Source organism: Aulostomus chinensis, chromosome 20 (assembly GCF_037954235.1).
Source record: "Aulostomus chinensis isolate RoL2024-O1b breed Wild chromosome 20, RoL_Achi_v1.0, whole genome shotgun sequence".
NCBI lineage: Eukaryota > Metazoa > Chordata > Actinopteri > Syngnathiformes > Aulostomidae > Aulostomus > Aulostomus chinensis.
This window is the reverse complement of record NC_141339.1, coordinates 15,234,127-15,255,105: the sequence shown is the minus strand read 5'-3', so window position 1 is coordinate 15,255,105 and position 20,979 is coordinate 15,234,127. Positions and strand designations below refer to the sequence as shown.

The 20,979-nt window shown below is 41.5% G+C and overlaps 2 protein-coding genes across 3 annotated transcripts; one reads left to right on the top strand and one right to left on the bottom strand.

The window, feature by feature from the left end:
* The first annotated feature begins 2,152 nt into the window (after positions 1-2,152).
* alkal2a (ALK and LTK ligand 2a) lies at positions 2,153-5,873 on the top strand. Its single transcript, XM_086189690.1, has 6 exons — positions 2,153-2,995; positions 3,388-3,758; positions 4,044-4,097; positions 4,295-4,375; positions 4,583-4,659; positions 5,732-5,873. The coding sequence occupies exons 2-5, from the start codon at positions 3,458-3,460 to the stop codon at positions 4,645-4,647; spliced, it is 501 nt and encodes a 166-aa protein (XP_086045816.1). The 5' UTR covers positions 2,153-2,995; positions 3,388-3,457; the 3' UTR covers positions 4,648-4,659; positions 5,732-5,873.
* A 3,104-nt stretch (positions 5,874-8,977) lies between these two features.
* On the bottom strand, positions 8,978-20,567 carry acp1 (acid phosphatase 1). Of its 2 annotated transcripts, none has more exons than XM_086189757.1 (6): positions 20,419-20,567; positions 19,593-19,666; positions 18,445-18,558; positions 12,444-12,505; positions 11,464-11,569; positions 8,978-9,273 (listed from the first exon to the last, which is right to left on the bottom strand). In XM_086189757.1, the coding sequence occupies exons 1-6, from the start codon at positions 20,459-20,461 to the stop codon at positions 9,193-9,195; spliced, it is 480 nt and encodes a 159-aa protein (XP_086045883.1). In that variant the 5' UTR covers positions 20,462-20,567; the 3' UTR covers positions 8,978-9,192. The 2 variants fall into 2 exon arrangements, with proteins under 2 accessions (XP_086045883.1, XP_086045882.1); XM_086189756.1 differs by lacking the exon at positions 18,445-18,558 and adding an exon at positions 18,627-18,740 and having other exon boundaries at positions 8,982-9,273; positions 20,419-20,556.
* Positions 20,568-20,979: the final 412 nt, after the last annotated feature.

Genomic DNA, 20,979 nt, shown 5'->3' with positions numbered 1-20,979 from the left:
AATTGTTTATGAGTCTGAGTCCATTTGTGCCCAAAATAACATTTCGTATTTTTATGCAATTCCAAGTTTGTTTAAAGGATACCCCAAAAATGTTTTCAGGTTTCAGTTTATCCACTCAGATAAATTAAAGTAGTTTTTTTAATAATCCAGAGAAAAGAAGTGAGTTCCTTTGCAAGAGCCAAATCAATAAAGACCTCACTCTTTGACAAAGTGCTGTAAAACAACAGGTAGAGGAAGTCAAATTATCAACATGAGCAATAAATTCAAGAAGAACAAGACATATTTACAGGAAAAGGATCTTGTCCTCCTGTAATTAATGGATTCAACCATTTCTCATAGAGGAAAGTATCAGCGAGAGGTCACGAGGAAAAGGAGATGTTCCGTGTTTTGAAACTGATGACATCTGCATCTGTGAGTCGGTGAAGGTTCTCGGTCATCCAGCCCTTGGTTGTCTAAGAGTCAGGCGAAGGCAACTGCACTTCTTTTGGTGTAGAAGATGTTTCACCTCTTATCCAAGAGGCCCGTTCAGCTCTGGGAGCTGAGAACTGATCTATTCTGAGAACTGAAGATGCCTCTTGGATAAGAGATGAAGTGTCTTCAACACCAGAGGAAGTGCAGTCGCCTATGCCTGACTCTTAATCTTCATCTGTGCAGTTTACCACATGCAGTTTAGTAAAAGTCATGCAACATTACCCAATAAATGACACATACAACTTTTTTTTTCTTCCCCCCATGTGACTATCATAGTTTAAAAATGTCATAAAACTGTGCACGGATAAGAACAAAGTTAAACAAGTGTGCCAGTCCAAACATGAATTTTAACGATGTAAGTCATATTTTTTGCTCTCTCGTTCCCTTTGTCAAACTTCATCTGGCCCACACACACACACACACACACACACACACACACACACACACACACACACACACACACTAGAAGCAAAAGATTTCAACAAATTAAAGCATGAAAACAACTCAGTGAACTGGTTTAACTTGCCAAAGTACACAGTTAAAACAGGGACTCGTGTCTTAACACCTGCTCGACAGGCATTAAGGAATACTGACATTTAGAAAAGCATTAATCATTTTGTCATTCTGAATTTCTGATCCATGCAGATGACAGTCTTCTGCAGGCTTGACCCATTTAGTTAATCGTCTCCCTTATTTAGCCCTTTATTTAGCATCCATAATGGAAAGGATGGGGTCCAACCATCATGTTGGCGATGTGCTTGTTTGTGTTTGGACAAGAGGCTAAAAGTATCCAGTGATTGCAGAATGACGCCCCCTGCTGAAACTTCTCCCTCTCATGACACAATACATCAAGAACTATTCATCCATTATGATATTTATCCACTTAAAATAAATCACATTTGCAGTTTTTTTACAAAAATACACACAGTTCCCTTTTTCCGGGGAGTTTCCATGTATAAAAACACTTAGATGGCCAAATATGTGTCTCACTGTTTGTCTTATTCAAAGTATATATAGGTTGTTATGTGTTCATTCCACAGGAATGTCAGAGATCGGCTTCCTCTACAGCTTTGGAGCCCCCACCTTCTCCCTCCCTCCCTCCAAAAACAGCCTGATTAATATTACATAAATCAGAAAGCAGTAAAATCACATCTTGTAAGTCCCAATCATTCAAATCGGATGTGGTGTCACTGCGTTTCTAATAAAACCTACAAAAAAATGTGGATGCATCCCTTTTGAAAGGTCCATCACATGATCACATGTCCACCAATTATCTCCCATGAGCAGCAGGACTGGGTGACAGTGCCGCTGTCCTTTCAGCACCAAGGATTTTTTTTTTTTTTGGGGGGGGGGGGGGGGGACGGGGACTGGGGGGTGGCTTTGTTTCTTACGCACGTCCAAAACTTTTACTCTTCCTGCAAACACCAAGAACACCTTTCTCCAATTATCGTCTAATGGCATGACACAAGAGAGACACTCGGGATGTTTCTATACAGAACTGTCAATGTGTCAAGTTGTGAGGTTTGCTTTTTTTCCACAAAAAAAAGAAGAAGTTATGAAACATTAATTTTTATGGTTGTGAAACATCGTGTTTTCTCTCATGATAAAGTAAAGTAACAGCGATCCAAGATTTGAGGGTGGGGGGAGCCACGATTACACGCCTTAAAGACTTAAAGGAGCGACGCGGACCAGTGGGAAAGTAGCGAGGCTGCAACTCCGGTGATGAGAGATGATGCTGTCCTCTGATGATCTCCACACAAAACTAATTCAGTTAATTTTACCGGCCCGTAATTAATCTATAAACAATTTTTGGTCTGCGCCTAAGTGTCTCACCAGAATTCCCGCGATGGATCTAAAAACGATGACTCTCTAAAGCGAGATATGGGACGGTTTCCACAATGGTATCTGATACTGGAGTTAATTGGAAATATCAGCGGAAGTATTAGTTGGAAATACGCTTCCCGTTACCGCGTATTGCACAGATAAATGGAGTAACGGAGAGGAGGAGGAGGAGGAGGAGGAGGAAGGAAGGAAGGAAGAGGGGGCAGAGAGAGAACGCGCGCAGACACAAACTTCTCCCCGCTTTCCAAAGTGATGGTCAGTAAACCCAAATGGACTTTTTTTTTTTACGATTCAGGAGCGCGGACAGTGCGTCTTATCGTGATCATGAACACGAGTGAGTAAGTCTCACGGGACGGGACAGGTCACCCACCAGCAGCGGCGCGTCTGAGAGGAGAGGGTGAGCTTTACTTCAGGGCGACCGGGCTGCTACTTCAGAAATGGAGCAGCGGATCCTTGAGCCGTTCCTCCGCTCTCTTCCAGCACTTGACCGGTGATTAGAGGATAACCACAGGCGGCTCTTTCGACTCCAGAGGCTTGTCATTTTCATACATAAGTGGATATTTTTAAAAGGGATATTTCGTGCAAGGATAGAAAACAGAGGATTGGACTGCAAACATTTTTTTTGCTCTTTTTTTGGTCTTTACTGGAAGCAGTAGACATAAGAAGCTCTGTGTTGTTTAAGGTAATTATACTGCATTTGTTCTAAATTCCTTCTCTCACCTAATTCCCTTTTAGAAAGGAACCGCAGTTGTTCTCAGTAGGAGCTAGTTCTCCTGGCTCGTGTGTGGAAGTAATTTCTTCTCAGCTCTCGGAACATCTCATAAAGAGTTTCCCAAAAAAAGAGGGGGGGGGGGTGGACTAAGAAAGCCTCCTCTGAGTCACTAAAGCATGCCGACCACCAACAAGCGCCCTGCTACTGGCAGGCTTGTGTTCTACCGCCAGATCTCGCAGAACATTTTGAATTAAAAATCCCACACGCAGAAGTTACAGTAGAGGAGCTGTAGCTGCGCTTTTCATTGCACGGTTCCTAATATTTCATCATCAATTCACTGTCATCCTCGATCCCTCTCGCAGGTGTTCCATTTCTCTTTATTTCCCCCAAACTCGTCGGAGAAGGAGTTGACTTATTTCTCTCTCTCACTTCATGGGAGCTATGAGGGGACTGCGCAGGCACTTCTCTATGGGACTGGTGCTTCTCATGTGCGCACTGATCGGCCGCGGCAGCGAGAGCGCGCCCTCGGTGGCGGCGACGGCGGCTGCTCGGTCCGGTAGGGATGCGCAGGAACACTTACGACGGATGGCGGAGGTCGTGAAACACGTGGAGGAAAGCCGGGGGCAGAACAGCTCGAGGACGGAAGCTCCGTTAACAGCGAGGGCGAGGAGTTCTTCGGCGGAGCAGAGGGATTTACGCAACGTGAAAACAAACACAGGGGACCAGGTTGTCGGTGAGTGACAATTTGACGTGTCGATGCAAATTCAAGGATGTTCCAATGGCGTTACAGATTCTGGAGATTAAAGTGCTGCTGCACCCAAATATGTGGCTCGGGGTACTGAGGGCATGCCGATAGAGCCAAAAATGCAGGTGCAGTTCTAGTCAAGGGAGGGAAAATCTGAGACGTGACACCATGACTGACATGAGAACATATTAAATGATATAGAGGACTCAATAACTTAAACCACACCCCTAACGAGTCCCCCCCCCCCCTTCTTCTTCATCTCTCCCTGAACAGTGCTCTACCCCAGAGATCTCCAAATGAAGGAGAAATTCCTAAAACATTTAACAGGTAAGACTCGATAACAAATATCCAGGTCTTGTGTCAAGTGTGTACAACAAAGCGCAGACTGAAAGGTCATGGAGAGAGGGAGAGAGCATGGTGGATGGCTGAGGCAGTCAGAAATATAAGAGAAGTCAATGATAGCTATAGATCCAAAACAGATGTTCATCTGGTGGAAATGTTCTTTGTGCTTTGCTGTCTTACAGGTCCACTGTACTTCAGTCCCAAGTGCAGGAAGCACATGGACAGATTATACTACCACACCAGAGACTGCATGATACGAGCATGTAAGCTGCAGTTCCTCCACCTTTGAAAGTGGGAGGAAGGACTCGTCCTCCTCCTCCTCCTTCTGCACACAACTGTTGATCTACAAGCATTTTTACTTGCACAGTTCACTTTCAAAATAAAGTGTTTTACTTTTTTTTCTTTTCTTTTTTTTTTTTTAAAAGAGATGAATCCAAAACTTTACATCCCTCCATTCCATTTTCTCTCAGATTTCAAAAGATGCGCGCGACTTCTGACGCGTCTAGCCGGCAGCCCACAGTGTACAGAGGGCTAGCGCGCATACAAGGTAACGTGGTACAGTTCTGCATGTTCCTGTCAGGATGTGCATGGATGCAAATTTCTGGATGGCTGTGTGTTTGTTGTCCTGGAAGTGTGTTACGACACTATTCAGCATTAAAAGTTGGGTGTCAGTGTGTAAATTCATGTGCAACCCCCCCCACCCCACCCCACCCCACCCCACCCCCACAAAAAAAAATGCAGCACAAGTGAAATCGACCGTCATGCAACAGTGGAAAACAGCCCAAATAGTGTACTTCATAGGGCGCTTGTATTTTACACGAGTATGTTTTCTGCTGTCATGCATCCTTAAAGTTCATTTTTTGGATTTTTTTTTGTTTGATTTAGCTCCAGTTTTTTTTTAACAGCCATAAATTCATATGTTGCATTCAATAAATCCCTAATAAACTGTTGAGTTGACAAATTCATGGGACAGAAATGCACAGGGTTGAACTCGTCCTTTAAGATAATGTGATAAACACTGAGTAAGATGGAAAAAAACAAACAGTTTAAATAGTTGTAGAAAAGTGTTACTTCAAATATAATGTCTCCTCCGGTTGTACCGCTCACAAGAATTAGTCTGAATGAGCCAAGTAGTTGTGATGTCACAAATCAAGTCAGTCAGGAACTCAGTTTCAAGTGAGCTGTGAAATTCTGCGCATGCATCGACTTGTGCGATGAAGATCAGACGTTTAACTGAGGGTGAAAGAAAAGAAATGTGACATTCAGTGAAAGTTTTGAGTTGTACATTACACAACAGTAAAGTAGAAAAAAAAGTAGAAGAAGAAGACCGGCTACTGTTTAAGCCTGGATCTAAACCACAGACGAGCGCCGCTCTCAGTGTAAAGATCACGTTTTAGTGTTCAGAGACGGCGGTGATGTGCGTGCTGCATTGATACGCACAGGCCAGAGCCGTGTCACTACAACAGTAACATGTTTCTGGAAAATCAACAGGATTTATTGTTGGTAATATTTCTTGGAACAGAGTTTTTTCTGTTTTTTTTTTTTTTTTTCCTAGAGGGTGGGGGAAAGTTGTTGCCAAGTTGGAGACGGCACTGAATTTCACTTCCTCTTTCTTGCAGGTGGAAGCCAAACACGAGTTATTGAGAACATAAATCTTGAAGAAAGAGTAAGGAGAAGAGAAAAAAAGTGCCTTGGACAGTGTGTGTGTGTGTGTGTGTGTGTGTGTGTGTGTGTGAGAGAGAGAGAGAGAGCGAGAGAGAAGCCCAAAATACTCGGACCAGCCCTGACTGATATCAGGCAGTCTTGTCCTTCGATGAGAAGTCTATCCTATGAAGATGTGGGTCAGTGCCACCCACCCCCCTCACTATTCACCCCCACCCTTCAGCTCAGCTCTGACCTGGGCCTCACTGGCTGGCTGTCACCACCAGGGAGGCAACACAACCGGACCGAGATGGTGAAACGCCGAGTGGACTGTGGGAGAAAAACGCAGCCCATTTAACCGCTGACATCCATCAAAGAAAAGCAAAGAAAAACAAAAGAAAAGGGATGCATATTGTTATGTTGTTCATTTCTCTAGGAAAAGAGCAGAATCCAAATGTGCTATTTTTAGCGCGGGCAAACGTGACTTGTGTCTTTTGGGGTCGAGCCCGTCTCCGCTACTGCACTACCAATGACAAGTTCTCCTCCATCACAGACCCCCGGCAGTCAGTTTCACCCGCTTGTGCTCGACACTGAGAACTAAATTATTGAATCGCACGGACGTTTTGTGGGATGTATTGAAGTTGGATGCGCACCTGTGGACCCTGTTGGAAGTGTAATAGTCTATATTTATATATTTGAATTGTCACAAGATTCCACTGTACATAATGTAGGCCATTTAAACCAAGAGTAAATGTACATACTGTAAAACAATCCATAAGAGGAATCCACCTGTCTACTATAATTTAAAGTGAGTGGCATACAATAAATGGGTTCATATATAACAAAATATATTTAAATAAATTATAAGGTTGGTACAAACATGCATGTGGAATTGTTATTTTGATTGTGATCTGGTTCATTTCATTCATATAATCCCAGAACATGAGTCAGCATTTTTCTACCATTAAGGAGAAGGGGTGGGGGTGGGGTGTGTTTAATACATTTTGCAAATTTTCAATTTTGTATATATAATATATATGTTTATGATTTTGCAGAATTTACGGTATTTCAACTGAGTAAAAATAGCTCCCTCGAGTATTCTTAGGAGCTACTTTCCTCTGAGGGAAGAATCTTTAGGAAACTTTACAGGAGGGATTATCAGATTATCATTTACTTCCTCTGGAGGTTTTGGGTTTCGCCACGTTAAAATATTGCTGGAAATTCAAGAACAGCAGCAAAAAAAAAAAAAAAATTCAGTGTCCCGCTGGTGCAGCGTATGATATCAGATCCTACAAATATGCTCCAGCTGCTACGAAGCGTTCTCACAACTAGTTGTTTTGGAAATTGCATTGGCTTCAGTTACAGGAAAACAATCACGATGTTTGAGGGACCTTTAAAGCAAATTTTACTCATGCCAGAGTAAGTTGTTCGCCATGTCAGTTAACAACCAGCAGTGAGAGTTTCACCCAGATTCTGGATCATGAGATGTTTTTCACAGCAGGTTTTTTGTTGTTTGTTTGATGAGTCATAGTTAGAAAAAGGTGGTATAACTCAATAATGGGCAAACAAAAGCATTTGGTGAGTCCCAGCAGGCAAATACCTGGATCCCGAAAGTGAAGCAATGCAATTAACTTCAGGCATCGTCTAGTTGTGCCCCCCCGCATGTGAGGAAAAAAGACTTCACCCTACGTGACAATTCGCTGTGGAGGTATAACGTTCCTGCACAAGAGTGTAAAATAAAACTTATATATATATATATATATATATATATATATATATACATATAATTTTTTTTTATTTTATAACCAGAAACACAAGCAAAGCTGAACATGCTTTAAACACTTCACTGTAAAAAAAAACAAAAAAACAAAAAATCCTTCCATGCAATATAACGTTCTCTTTAGGATTCTGGTGACAACATGATCTATAGATTACCCAGAGCACTGGAGCAAACAATACATCAACTTTTATTTTGTTTGGAAATCTTCCTTTAAACCGGAATGATAATAAATCACAGAAAACAAGGGGAAGGGAAGAAGAATGTCCTCAAATTCCCTCAAGATTCAAAACCACGAGGAAAACAAGGCAGGAATTCTGCTGAAATGTCACTATTGTTTACATGCCGATGTGAATGCAGAAAGCGTTTAGCTGCACGTTTGACAAAGGATGCAACACTGTTGCCGAGGGCGACCAGTCCACATGCTTGTTCTGTGTCGTTACCTGGCATTGAGATATATTCCAGTTATGGCTGATTAGTTTAGACTGGACCAAAATGTGAAAAGAACTGCCATTTTAGTAAGGAGATTAATAAAAGAAAACATATCACAATTCCAAATTTTTATAAATTGATCGAGTCAAAAACTCCTCACACGAAGCTTGACAAACAGACGCCGCCCTCGTTTGAAATAACTGGAAACCCTTCAGTTACCATTTGCTTCATCTGACCTTTGGCTACACCCGACTGTAATCACTCACAGGCTTTTGACCACAACTAAAGTATGTGAGAAAACGGACCTTCCATCTATCCATCCATCCATCCATCCATCCATCGTCTACCGCTTTTCCTGTTAAGGGTCCCGGGGGGGGGGGGTGGAGCCTATCCCAGCAGCCTTCAGGTGAGAGGCGGGTTTCACCCTGGACAGGTCACCAGTCCATCACAGGACCAACACATAGAGACAGACAACCATTCACACTCACAGTCACACCTACGGTCAATTTAGAGTATCAATCAGCCTCGTCCTCTCTTGATGTCTTTGGACTGTGGGAGGAAGCTGGAGTACCAGAGAGAACCCACGCAAACACAGGGAGAACATGGAGACTCACACAGAAAGATCATGTGCTCACCGCGCCACCGCAAACGGACCAAAAAATTACTATGAATTTTAATTTACACGGCCAAAGTCGAGTTCACCCGAATGGGAGGAGGAACCACCATCGTGTGGCGAAGAGCGGTTAGTACAGAGGAGGAAATTAGAGACCGTTTTGAATATTTCAAAGAATAAATCTGATATTAGGTAGAATTTTACATTCCTGTATGCTAATAAGTTTAACATGAGCTGCTGACTACCAAAGTAAATGTCCAAAAGATGTTCAAAATACCCAGGAAGATTAACATCTAGCCTAGAAATGGCTTTGATCCCGACATTTGACCTTTGTAACCTTGAAATCTTTGAAATATCTTGTCACATTTTTATTATAATAATAACCATGAGTCTGTAAAACAACCACAGAACAAGCTTTCAAGAGTATTTTTGATTTATTTCCACGCAGGCGTGTTTGAAATGCACACAATGTGTTTTGAATAACATTTACAACACTGACCGTGCTCTGGTAGGTTCAGTGACATTGACCAGACATTTTAGAACGCTTACGATACTCTGTGTTAGACGGCTGACGAATATTTTGGATGGACTACTCGTGTTCGTCAAGTAGGTCGAGATCAGGTGGAATTCTTATCCAGAAAAGCGTTGCAGCAGCGTAGACACTGTTGATACACCTTTTCAAAGTCTTCGTCACTTCCCTGAAATTTAAATTTAAAAAAAAAAAAAGAGAAAAGAAAGAGAAGTTAAAATATGTTTCAACTGGTGACAGAGAAATCCAAAAAAACAACAACTTGAAATTATTAAAAACATCTGTTTTGTTTTTTTTCCCCCCCCTTCAAACCACTAACAGAGAATTTAAATAAACTGCTGATACAGCTTTAGATATATCAAGGGCCAATTTTTTTTGATGTGGTTTTGAAATAAAATAATAAATGAAATGTATTTACTATTCGACCGTTCAAATATTTTTGAATAATTATTGAGTTGCCCTGAAGAAAACAGATTCCACATGCCAACTGGCTTCAATTGTACGCTGATGCAAACGTCGCCAAAAAATTTTGTCATAATTCTGCTCTTGAGAGTGGAGCCTGTTCCGCCCCCCAATATTTATTACGTTGCCAAAAATATTAATTCGGTGATCAATATAACGGGAATTTAATTTGCCCCAAAAGGGAAATGAGATAATGAGTTGAAATTATTGAAAATAATAGCAGTTGCAAGCCAGTAATCATCTTGAGAGGCGTTCAAACAAACAAATGTTCCTATCAGCAATTTTATTAGCCCGTGTAAATAAAACAATCGTGTCCGTGACGGATTAATCATGAATATATTCCTTCAATGAATCTATTAAGCCGACAGACTCTGAAAAATGTCTCCAACGGTTTCCCAGAGCTGAAATTGTGCACAAAGAGTTTGTAAAACCCAAAATACTCAGAAGGGTTTTTTGTTTTTAGTTTTTTAAATCAGGGGCTTTGTGCAAGTTGAATTCAAGCACTTTTCAAGCACTCCCGAGGTGTATTGTCAAGCTTTTCCAGGACCTCACAGCTACCATAAAGGACATTACGTCACCTACCACTCATTATTTCATCATATGGTGGAGATGGAGCACGTTTTTACTGATAATTCCAATAAGTTCTCATAAATAGAGCAGCGTCACAACAGAGCGATTTATGATCAGCGATGCAGCAACAGACGTTCTTCAAACCAGAAAAAAAACACAACATTACTTTCAAGCATTTCCAAGGATTTACAGCGACCTATCGGACAACAAAATACAGGTTGTTTTTTTTAATTTATTTTTTTATTAATTTTAAATTTTATTATTTTTTTGATGAATTTTAAATGATCAATATAGCTTCCCTGTAATTTCAGCTCTGAGCAAAGTACAGCAGCCATGTAAAAAGTGCCGCAGATACGTCGAGGCTCCTACTATCGTTTTTAGAAAAAAAAAAAAACAACCCAAAAGACAAAAAGCTATTGTGATGTGTGCCTTAGCAAGAACGAACGGCTCGATATATTCATCCAAATCCTCTTTATTTATTCCGACAGATTGGTAGTGCGCGCCAGGCTCCTGTTGGCTCTGTTGAAAAACTCTCCGACATGATTCTTTCAAAACTCATGTTGACTGCTGGGAGCTTTTTTTTTTTTACTTTATTTAAGTTTTGTCCAGCTCCGCTTTGGGCTCAGAAAGCAACAGGGAGACGCCAAAAAAAAAAACAACAAAAAAAAAGACTGAAAAGTCGACGGCATCGCTGAAAATTCCATGTTTTATCCTGGGATCTTGAGCTTCAGTGACACAAACGCAGCAGCAGTAGAACTACAATGTAATTCCACATCAAGAAGCACCCAGGAAATGATAACCTGAAGCACGTCAACTTAGTATTCTGAGCACCTTCATAATGTTGACAACTAATCAAAAATTGTATTTTATTTTGTTTGAAGAGCAGCTTAGGGAAGAATTATTTGGAAGAACTTTAAACTGCCGGGGGATGAAAACAAGACAAATGGAGATGGACTTCTTTTTATTTTTCAGTGGCACGGTCAGTTTGATGATCGCTCTCCAAGTGTTACATTGTTTGGTGAGTTGACGTGATGTAAGTTGACTACGTAACACGCCTCATGCTGACGACACTGAACCTGATGTCACATGACCAGGACAGCATGAACTGTCTATGTATGAAAGGGACGTGACGGATTAAATTCAAACCACATGAAGTGTCTTCATGTCAGTGTTGGACGGCCCACGAAAAATGCTTTTCCTTTAATTTGTCATCCGTTTCTGGGTCACTTTTACCGTTTTGCAGCTCCGCTACTGTCCAGGCTGCGATCAATCCACCTTTACACTGATAAGACCAAACAAAAAAAATAAAAAGCACCTGTGTACTTACATAATAGGGGTCCTTGATGATCAGCTCATTCTCAGGGTCATATGAGCCTAGGAGCTCAATCTTTGCTGTGTGGTTTTTCACAGAGTTTGCTTTCTTTTGCAAGTCGCTGTGAGAGGTCGAGAGAGAGAGAGAGATAAAGAGACAACGTCTGACTTGAGTACAGGTTTATTTCTAAGGTGCTGAGGAGCACCCTCCATCTTATCCTATACGTCGTGTTGCTATCATGCTGCAAACAGAGCTAATAACAGGCTGAATTAACAACACCTCATATGGACATCCACTTACACATGATTAACCTTTTCTGAGAGCGGCGTGGTAAAACAACATCATACGCTTGATTCTGGCAGATAAATGGTTCAAAATACCGGCTCAAACTGAAATGATACTACATGATTATTAAAAGTTGTTTTTAAAAAGGAAATAAATACAATTCCCTTCTGTGCAGGACAATGCCTCATTTTCTCAGTCTGGTCAGCTTCACACAGAAAATAAAACATGTGGGTGAGGCAGGCGGGGCGGGGCAGCGGAAGGGGGGCAGCCCAGAGAGCCAAGACGAGGCATCCAAAGAACTCAGTAAGCTGCTTACAGATCAGATCTGCCATGGGCATGTGATCTCAAAAATGATCCTTAAACGTTCAAAGTAGCAAAAAATATCCCTCCCCCTGACCTTTGGAAGGAGCTTAAGAGAGGATATTGCTCATTAAAGGGAGACATTCACCTCCACGTTAGTTATAACTCAACGTTACTGTGAATTTCATGCGCTTGTGAAAGAGTAGCGCCGATGACTCGCCAGAGAGAGAGAAAGAGAGAGAGAGAGAGAGAAATTGGGAGAGAGGGAGCGAGAGTGTTGGCTGCACAACCTGGTTTGACCTTCTTTTGATCCCAGGCAATGATTAATAAGTAGGACAGGACCTTAACACAAGCCATCAGTGCCTTCAGCGGCTGATCCACATTCCCATTACTACTGTGGGCTGACATACCTCAGGTTGCTATTATCCATGCAGAGAATAAACTCGAAGTTCATGAAATCCTCCTTGGTCACCTGAAAGTGAAGGAGAAACGGGTCAAAACAAGTAGTGTGTTTGGATACTTGCGGTCTTTCATTCTGGTCCTAGAACCAATCAGTAGTTTTTAGGGTTAATTTTTCCTATATATAAAAAAGAAAACACAACTGTGTGATTTAATACATTAAATGTATTACTGAGGAAATACGGTTAGGCTTTTATTCTGAAGGTATCCCAGGAAGGGTTTGCAGCAACTGGTCATTTGTGATCGTCATTTTCATATTTTTCTATAAATGCCACAAAAACTATCAGTACGTGACAGGTGCGCATTGCTGGTGTCTCGAGGAAACACAGTGGCAAGTTGAAATCTGGGGTCTGACGTCAGCTGTAACAGACTGAGAGGACAGTCAGGACATTGCCAGGGTACCTTTGACGCTCTGCGACATCTGGGTGTCAAAGATCACAGAGAGACCAAAGACAATACCCTGAGATCAAAGTAAGACCTCAAAGATCAAAATCAGATCAGTTATGGCTATTTTGTGACTGCACACAACCCATCAACAGCAGGCATTTAAAAACACGCAAAGCAATTATGGAAGAAGAAGGTGCAGCCACAGCGAGCAGATCCGCAGCTGCCAGCGACTTCTGATGTGTGGAAATGACTTGTGCTGTGCACAGCATGAAATCAGTTTGCGGTTACAGCTATTGTTGACAGTCTTCAACACTCAGTAAGTAATTTTGAGTTCATTCAAGCAGTAAACTGGGTATTGTTTCCCGCAGTCAAAACAATCCCACTAAATATAACTTAATGAGTGTGTTGTAATGCTATAAAGTCACGTATGAGCTCAGCGGCTGGCAAGAAATATCCATAAATTTTGTCTCCACTGTGCAGCAAAATGGCACGTGATTAATGAGAAAAATATGCTTTGCGGCAGGAAAAAAAAAAAGCTGTACTACAGAGGGGGAGGTAAGAGAATACGTTGCCATTGACCGGTGCCCAAATGAGTTGCACTATTACCTTGAGTAGAATTTCAGAAAGGAGTCCAAACAGTGTTGCAGACAATGAGCCCAGAACAGAACAAAACCCAGGTAGAGTTGTTGTTTTTAGACGTCCGAATGGAGGAATGATACACGATCTGCTTCTCATGCAAAAGCAAAAACGGTAATTGCTCTGCTGTTGCGTTTCCGTCAAACACTCACTTACAATTCACTCTGCACGGGAATCTAAGGGATTACAGTCAGTACGTGATCTCCGGCACTTGAAGGAAACCGTGTAGTCTAAGCAGAACATCTGGGGGCAAGTGGAGCATGGTGCTGAGCAAAGTGTTGACCGTGCTGGGTGATGATTTCATGGAACGGGGCAATAAAAAACAGAAGAGTTTTGAGAGATTTTTCAAAGTTTACTTCTAGGAATGCCGGGGAGGAGGCAGCAGCGGGAGAGAAGAAAGACAGGAAAGCATGTATAAAACTCCTGCACTGATCCAGATGTTCACGTACATTCGATCATGGAGACAGCTTCACACATTTGGCAGAAGACTTACAGTAAGAGATGTTTATGGCCTATATCTCTGTTTACACTCGCCTCTGGTTTATTACTTATACACAGGTAAAATGTATTGGGGTTTAATACCGGCGCTGTAATCGATCCTTCCGTCATAAAAGTTACAGTGTTCATGTTTTATTTAGACTGTTTTAAAGATGTGTTGATGCAACTTTATGGCCATTCTGGAGGCCGGGGTTCATGGTGCTGTTGATTTATGGTGTTAAACTGATAGGCGTCTCAAATATGTAGCATAGTATGGCACAGCGGTAAAGAGTACTCACTCGCTGATGTCAACGGAGTACACCAGAAACACCTTTTCATCAGTTAAACAGCACCACAAAAAAAAAACACAAAAAAAAAAACACGCAAAAAATAACTCTTCTTTATCACTGCTGCTCTTCAGGCTGGTGTCTTAGCCTGAATTACTTTTTAACCTAATAAATAAGTACCGAGCGTGTTTTCCAAGAATGTCTGGTTATAATCTACGATGCCTGATCGCTGACGGTGAGGGTGTTCAAACGTTCCTCTCATGCAGGGTGTGTTCATCTGAGGTGGATCCCACCGCTCAACAACCTTTCATTCTCACATTTAAAACAGACGTCATGCCAGATTTTTGAAAAGAAAAAAACAAAACAAGAAGAAGCCTCCTGCTCATCTGTCCGATTTCAGTAAAAACGCAAGAAAACTCTGTATGTATGCAACTGGATTGTCTCGTCAACGGCTCATCCGAACGACGTCAAACTTGGTGTGTGCTTCACTGGCGCCGACTTTGAGGCTCTGAATTCTAATGGTCTTGGGTCTCACAGATACATAATGATAGACTTTACAAATTATTTACATTAAGGGTGTCCTGATCAAGTTTTCTGTCCATAATCCAAATAATTATATACGGAGTATCTGGTGTAATCTAGTCTTCTTTCTGGGGTTGGGTGCTATTCACATTTCAACCAATGTCAACGTCACCGCCTGGAACCCAACAGGAATTTATTATGGTACTTTATCCATCCATCCATCCATCCATCCATTTTCTTCCGCTTGTCCTGTTAAGGATTGCGGGGGGGGGGGGGGGGGGGGGCGAGAGGCGGGGTTCACCCTGGACAGGCACAGGGAGAACATGCAGACTCCACACAGAAAGATCCCATGGTCGAGCCGGCACTCAAACCTAGAACCTTCTTGCTGTGAGGCGACAGTGCTGACCACTGCACCACCATACTTTATTTTCTCCTTAAAAAAAATTTGAATTTTAGTTGTCAAATACAAAGTGGAGACTTACAGGCGTTCCTAGTCAAACAGGATACGCTCTTCCCAGCAGGTGTTTGTTCAGGGTGCCGTTGCCAAATTCACACTTAACATTACAAATATTGCAAAGTGTTGTCCGGCCCACTTGAGACCACTCAAGTTCACCAGAGCCTCGACTGTGTGTAGGACATGAACACTCAAGATCTAGAAACGCGCACGTAGACAGTGACCGGGTTCCACGGAGCTGAGGGGCTCCAGAGTTTCGTAGGGAGGAGAGGACAAGGCAGGAATAATATTCTCCAACAATGGATGGCAGTGAGCCGTGCGATCTCATCTCCCACCCAAAAGAAAGGCCGTAAACGATAATTAAGGTTTTGGCAACTGAAAAAAAGAAAGAAAAGAAACAGCAATGAGATGTATTGACTGCAGTATTGCATCAAACACGGTTCTATTTATCAAAGCCTCATCTTGTGACATAAATCACATCGTCTCCACTGGGAGCCCCCACCCTGAAGGCTCCCAAAACAGCCTTAACTGACACACTGTCACGGGTGTGTTTGATGGGACGCACATCCACATCACTGCATCGTCACAAAATAAAAATGTCTTTGGGTCATTTCTGCCCCGTTAAAATAAAAATAAATTAGCAGCACGGTTAATTAGGGAATCAACTTCTTTTGATCAACCAATCACGTCTTGTAAATGGCAGAAAACGAGGTTTTGTCCCTTCCTTGCTCAGAAAATCTTCCTGAATCCCTCTCAGCTAAACATTCCCTGTAAGACGCTTAACTTAGGAAGGAGCTTTCTGAAAATCTTGACAAAAGTGAGTCCTGATTTTTGATTTCTTAGTCCAGCTTCAAAACGATTAAAAGAAATTTTAGCGGGAGGATGCGTCACAGAGTGTAGGTGAGTTAACCATACCTCCTTTAAAAAAAAGGAACTATGGTTTACCAAATAGTGTAAGTTGTTTTCCATTTTTTCATCAAATTACTCATTTTAAAAGGTGATCCGCACCACCTAAACTTAGAGGATCTACTCTGAATCATAGCTCTTTGACATATTTGGATTAATTTTTCTGTGTATTTCACCGAACAGAGTTCACTCACATTATAGTGAACTCAGAAAACATCTCATATTTGTCAGTTTTCAGCTCTTTCAGCAACAGTGGTGGTGGGAAAGGTGTACGGCTCTGTTCTTCATCAGAACCAAAACAATGCCAAGTAAAATTGGTGTTTAGGGAAGAGGGATGAAGGTATTTTGGCTTTAAGTGATGCTCATTCCTGAAATGTTGATTCAACGATAACATATTGATGAGCATGGAGTCAAAAACCAACTCCCTCAGAACTAATTTCTAGCTGATGATTTCCGATAAAAAAAAGCATGAAACACTCCACATAATTTGTAATGGATCGTTCTGGAGAATGTTTGTTTGTGTGGAGTACGGCGGTCTCCGCTTAGCCCGTCTGCTGGGACGTGGGAAGCAGAGGTTCAGCGAAGGCCATGGAGTTAGTAAAAAATAATAATAATTGGGAGAAGCTGAGGAAAAAACAAGAGGCTGCGAGCAGAAGCAAGTGATAGTTGAAAAGGGGTAATAAAGGAAAAGAGGAAAAGAGCGAGAGCATGTCAAAGCTCATTGTGTGGGCTGGGTTTAAGCCAAGGATTGAGCTCCTTGCTTTGAGGAGATTAGACCAGGGTCTGACCGAACAGAGCAGAGAGACAAACCAACAAAACAGGAGATCTTAAGCTCAGGGTGAAACCCCAAGTTGTTTCCCCTCTCGGGAGGGAAGAAGTGTTTTAAGGCCACAGGAGAGTTAAGAGCAGAACTGAGCCAGCACAGCAGAAGGTCTGCAGGCCCTACATGGACAAACATCTTGGACTAATTTTAGACTTGTTTGAGGAGTTTCCACGAATGTCGATAGGTGACAGAATTGCTTGATTAAAATAATAAAATTTCTAACACGTATACCACAGAGCTGTTCCCTATGACGGCGGAGGGCTAGGACGCTGTGGGGGGCATCTACAAGGAAAAAAGCTATGCATCCAAATGTTGTTACACTTTTTACTAAAAAAACATCAGGAAGTAGTTTTCCCCCATTACACTCCACAAGAAAAATAAATAAAACAAATATACTCACTGATAAAGTCAACACAAGGTCCTGAAGTAACCCTTCATATTTTTGTGAATGAATGCGTGATGCGCAATAGAAATATGGTACTGGTTGAATAAGAATTCTCGTGAAAGAATATGAACTGTGATGCATTCATCCTCAAACACAAGCACTAACCCGCTGTGTGGGTAGGATTTTGAATGTTTCCATGACAACACCTGTTTTTTCCTCCCTTTTTTCTTTTTATATATTTTGCTTTAATCACTGTTATTACACACTGGCCTCCCGCTAGACAACAATCACCTTTGTCACTCTTGCTTTTTTTCCTTGATGTGCCTTTCAAACGACCTTGCTGTTTCAGTTGCATCAGGAAAAAGTCACATTTTTGAATCACACAGCAGCGGGATTTCCCTTCCGAGGACCGAAAGGTGCAACCTTACATGTTTCCTAAAGTCAAAGAGAGGCTGACGGATCGGATTTTAAGAACGCAAATTTCTAAGAGTTAGTATGAGGCCGCAGGATCCGCCACAAACTAAATTCCCATGTTTCTATTGTTCGTATAGATTATGGAGCTGTCACACAACATTCAGTGTCTACATTACATTCAGTCCCATGTTTGTGTGCCTCTAAGGAATTGAGAGCATGACTTCTTGATTAAATGTTCAGATGCTGTCATGTTAACCCCCCCCCCCCCCCCCCCCCATCCCCCATCATCTCCACTTGAGTGCAGATTTTCTTCTGCTTCTGCTCAAAACTGTCCGTCTGCACTCACGGTAGCTTGATTTCCTTGAGTTTGAGATTGTCTCTTTACATTCTTCCTTCTTCTCTTTCTTTGTGCTCTGGAAAGATTGGTTTGATTTTGCAACAGCCCTACGGAAATTCCCCAACAAATACAATGCCAAATACAGTTTTGACATATGACAGTGAAGAAAGAAAGAAACAAGAAGGTTTTGGTGCTTCAGTATGACAGTATAAGTATGCTCACATAAGTGGTTGGTGATGGTTTGTTGGGGTCTTGCTACTTATGTTACACTCTCGCAAACAAACAGCGATGTGGTGAGATGAGCTACAGGACATCTGCTTGTACCTGTCGGGCCCTGTGGCTCGTTTCAATGCCATGCTTCTGTAGGCAGGCCAGCCCGCGGCCATCTGGCGCACTCCCTACATTCCAGTCAGATGTGGCACCACTGTCTATGACCCACTGCAACAACAGAAAAAAAAAGGGGGCGCTAGCTACTTCGAAGACAGATGTAAGGAGGGGAGTCGTACCTGCCTGGCCACATGCCTCATGGGCACGTGATGTTTCGTCATGCAGGCTTGACCGCGATGGTCGGGAGGGTTTCCTATCTCATAGGTGGAGGTGGCAGCACTGTCTATCCTCCACTGGGCAAAGCATGACAAACAACACAGCAGATATGATTCAGCCTCTTCCACAAAGAGATGTGGGAGGTGACGCAGCATTAGTAATCACATAGTCTTGTGGTTACAGTTAGAGGAAATGCTCTTAAGTTGGAAAACATTTCGAATGAAACACTTCCTGCACTCAATCAGGCGTGGTCAACCGAATTTTTACACATTCTGATGTTACACATTAAACAATTTTGCAGCATTTAGGTTATTTTATTTGTCTGTTTTAAAGATTCTCTAGATACTTTGGGGTTTATTTCTTGTCAGACATCAAATCACTTCTCATTGCTTTGTAGTAAATATTTTATAACTGACATTAAGATGAGTGAAAAATAAACATTTTGAAAATTCACTCTCAATTATCACAAAACAATGGGGAGTTGTTGTTGTTTTTTTATCTGTCATCAAAAGCCATCTTAATACAACCACTGGAAAACATTACAAACATTTCAAACATTTTTAACGCATCTGCAAATATTCATCTGTCATCGATTACAAAGAAAAAACAGGACAGCCCCAATCATGAAACCTTTACCAGACTACCCACTATGAAACCACTAAAAGAACACCATAGCAGACACAGTACATAATCAATAATGAACAGAGTCTGCACTGGTCCATGCTGTGCTCTGATGCAATAGTCGATTGTAACTAACATTTAGCAGAACTGCTATGAAACTACCCCATTCAACAGTGGATTTGACTCGATAGCATGTGACCCATGTAAAATTTTCAATTAAATTTTAGTAAAATGTTTCTTGTTTAGAAATTTAAAAAAAAAAAATTCAATGAGTGGAAAATCTTTCTTTAAACTATGACAGCATTTACCTTATCCACCACACCCGCATCTGTAGCCATCTTCTTGAAGACAGCTTCAGCAATGGGGGATCTGCAAATGTTCCCTGTTAAAACGGTAAGTTACATTTTAACATGCTGTTTTTCCAACAAACAAAAAGAAGAGTCACCACATCAGACTACACACACAAACGAGTTTTTTGTTTGTTTGGGGTTTTTTTTAACCTTTTTTATTTAAAATCTAACGTTCGGTACACAACGGTAGTAAACTTGTCATGTGTCGTTACATGTGATGATGCAAAATTACCGAGCAACAAGACCGGTAATACATGCCGGTATGACGACGATCAAATAGCGGGAAACACTCCTTTTCAAAAGTGAAACCAAGTGACAATTCATAAGAAAAAGTAATGCCCAAAACAAACGAAACGTGTATATCAGCAGCACCTTGTCTTACATCTTTTCCCAAAGCGACATTTATAAATTAACTTTAATTACGGTCACTTTGCGGACTTTGAACTACGAGGAAATAAACGGTTTCATTTCCGTGTTCATGTTCCCGCTTGCTTCTATAAACCAATTTTGAGTGTTCCTCCAAAAAGAAGTACCATGCATAATCAAATACATCACGTTAAACGGACAGTGATATAAGGTTGCTATAACTATTTTTAACTTCCTCTGACAGCACCGTATTAATTCATTCGAGTGACATCATTAACCTAAACCACCTTGGCATCCCTTCTGAAATGCAAAACAATGCCAGAATAAATTACTACGGAACAAAACATTTCTATACTAACAGTACGTGTCACTGCATGTGTAGTAATTTGCGAATAATAACCAAAATTGAGGTTCTTACCCAAGCAGACAAACAAAACCGACTTAGTGCTTGGGGCCGCCATATTGCTGTGAAAGGTCCTGAATGACGAAGGAAGGTGTGGCGTCCAACTCACGCCTGATGCGAAGACATGATGAAATTCGTTTTTGCTTCCTCTTGTATCAGGTTACGTCGGACGTAGACGGCCTGATGTAACGCATGATTATTAATACAATGATTATTTTTACGACTAAAATCTCACTTTCAAATCAAAAGAATGTCTTTTTTTCCCAAAGATTTGACTATTGAGGTTTGAATATTACATAATTCATATATATATTTATATTAAAATGGAAGGCTGTGGTCTCAAGTTGATAGGTAGTTGACCCGCGTAATGTTTTATTTTGTACTTTTTTGTCAAGTATTCATTCAGTTGGTACTACTTTACTGTTAATTCCTGTATTTGCACGCCTGTATGTTGACAGGATTTAACGACACTCATTTCTTTGTATGCTGATCATATTTTTGCCTTATATTCCATCATGAAATGGAACTCTTTCCATTAGCAATGTAAAACAAATCAGTAAAACAATGAGTCTGTCG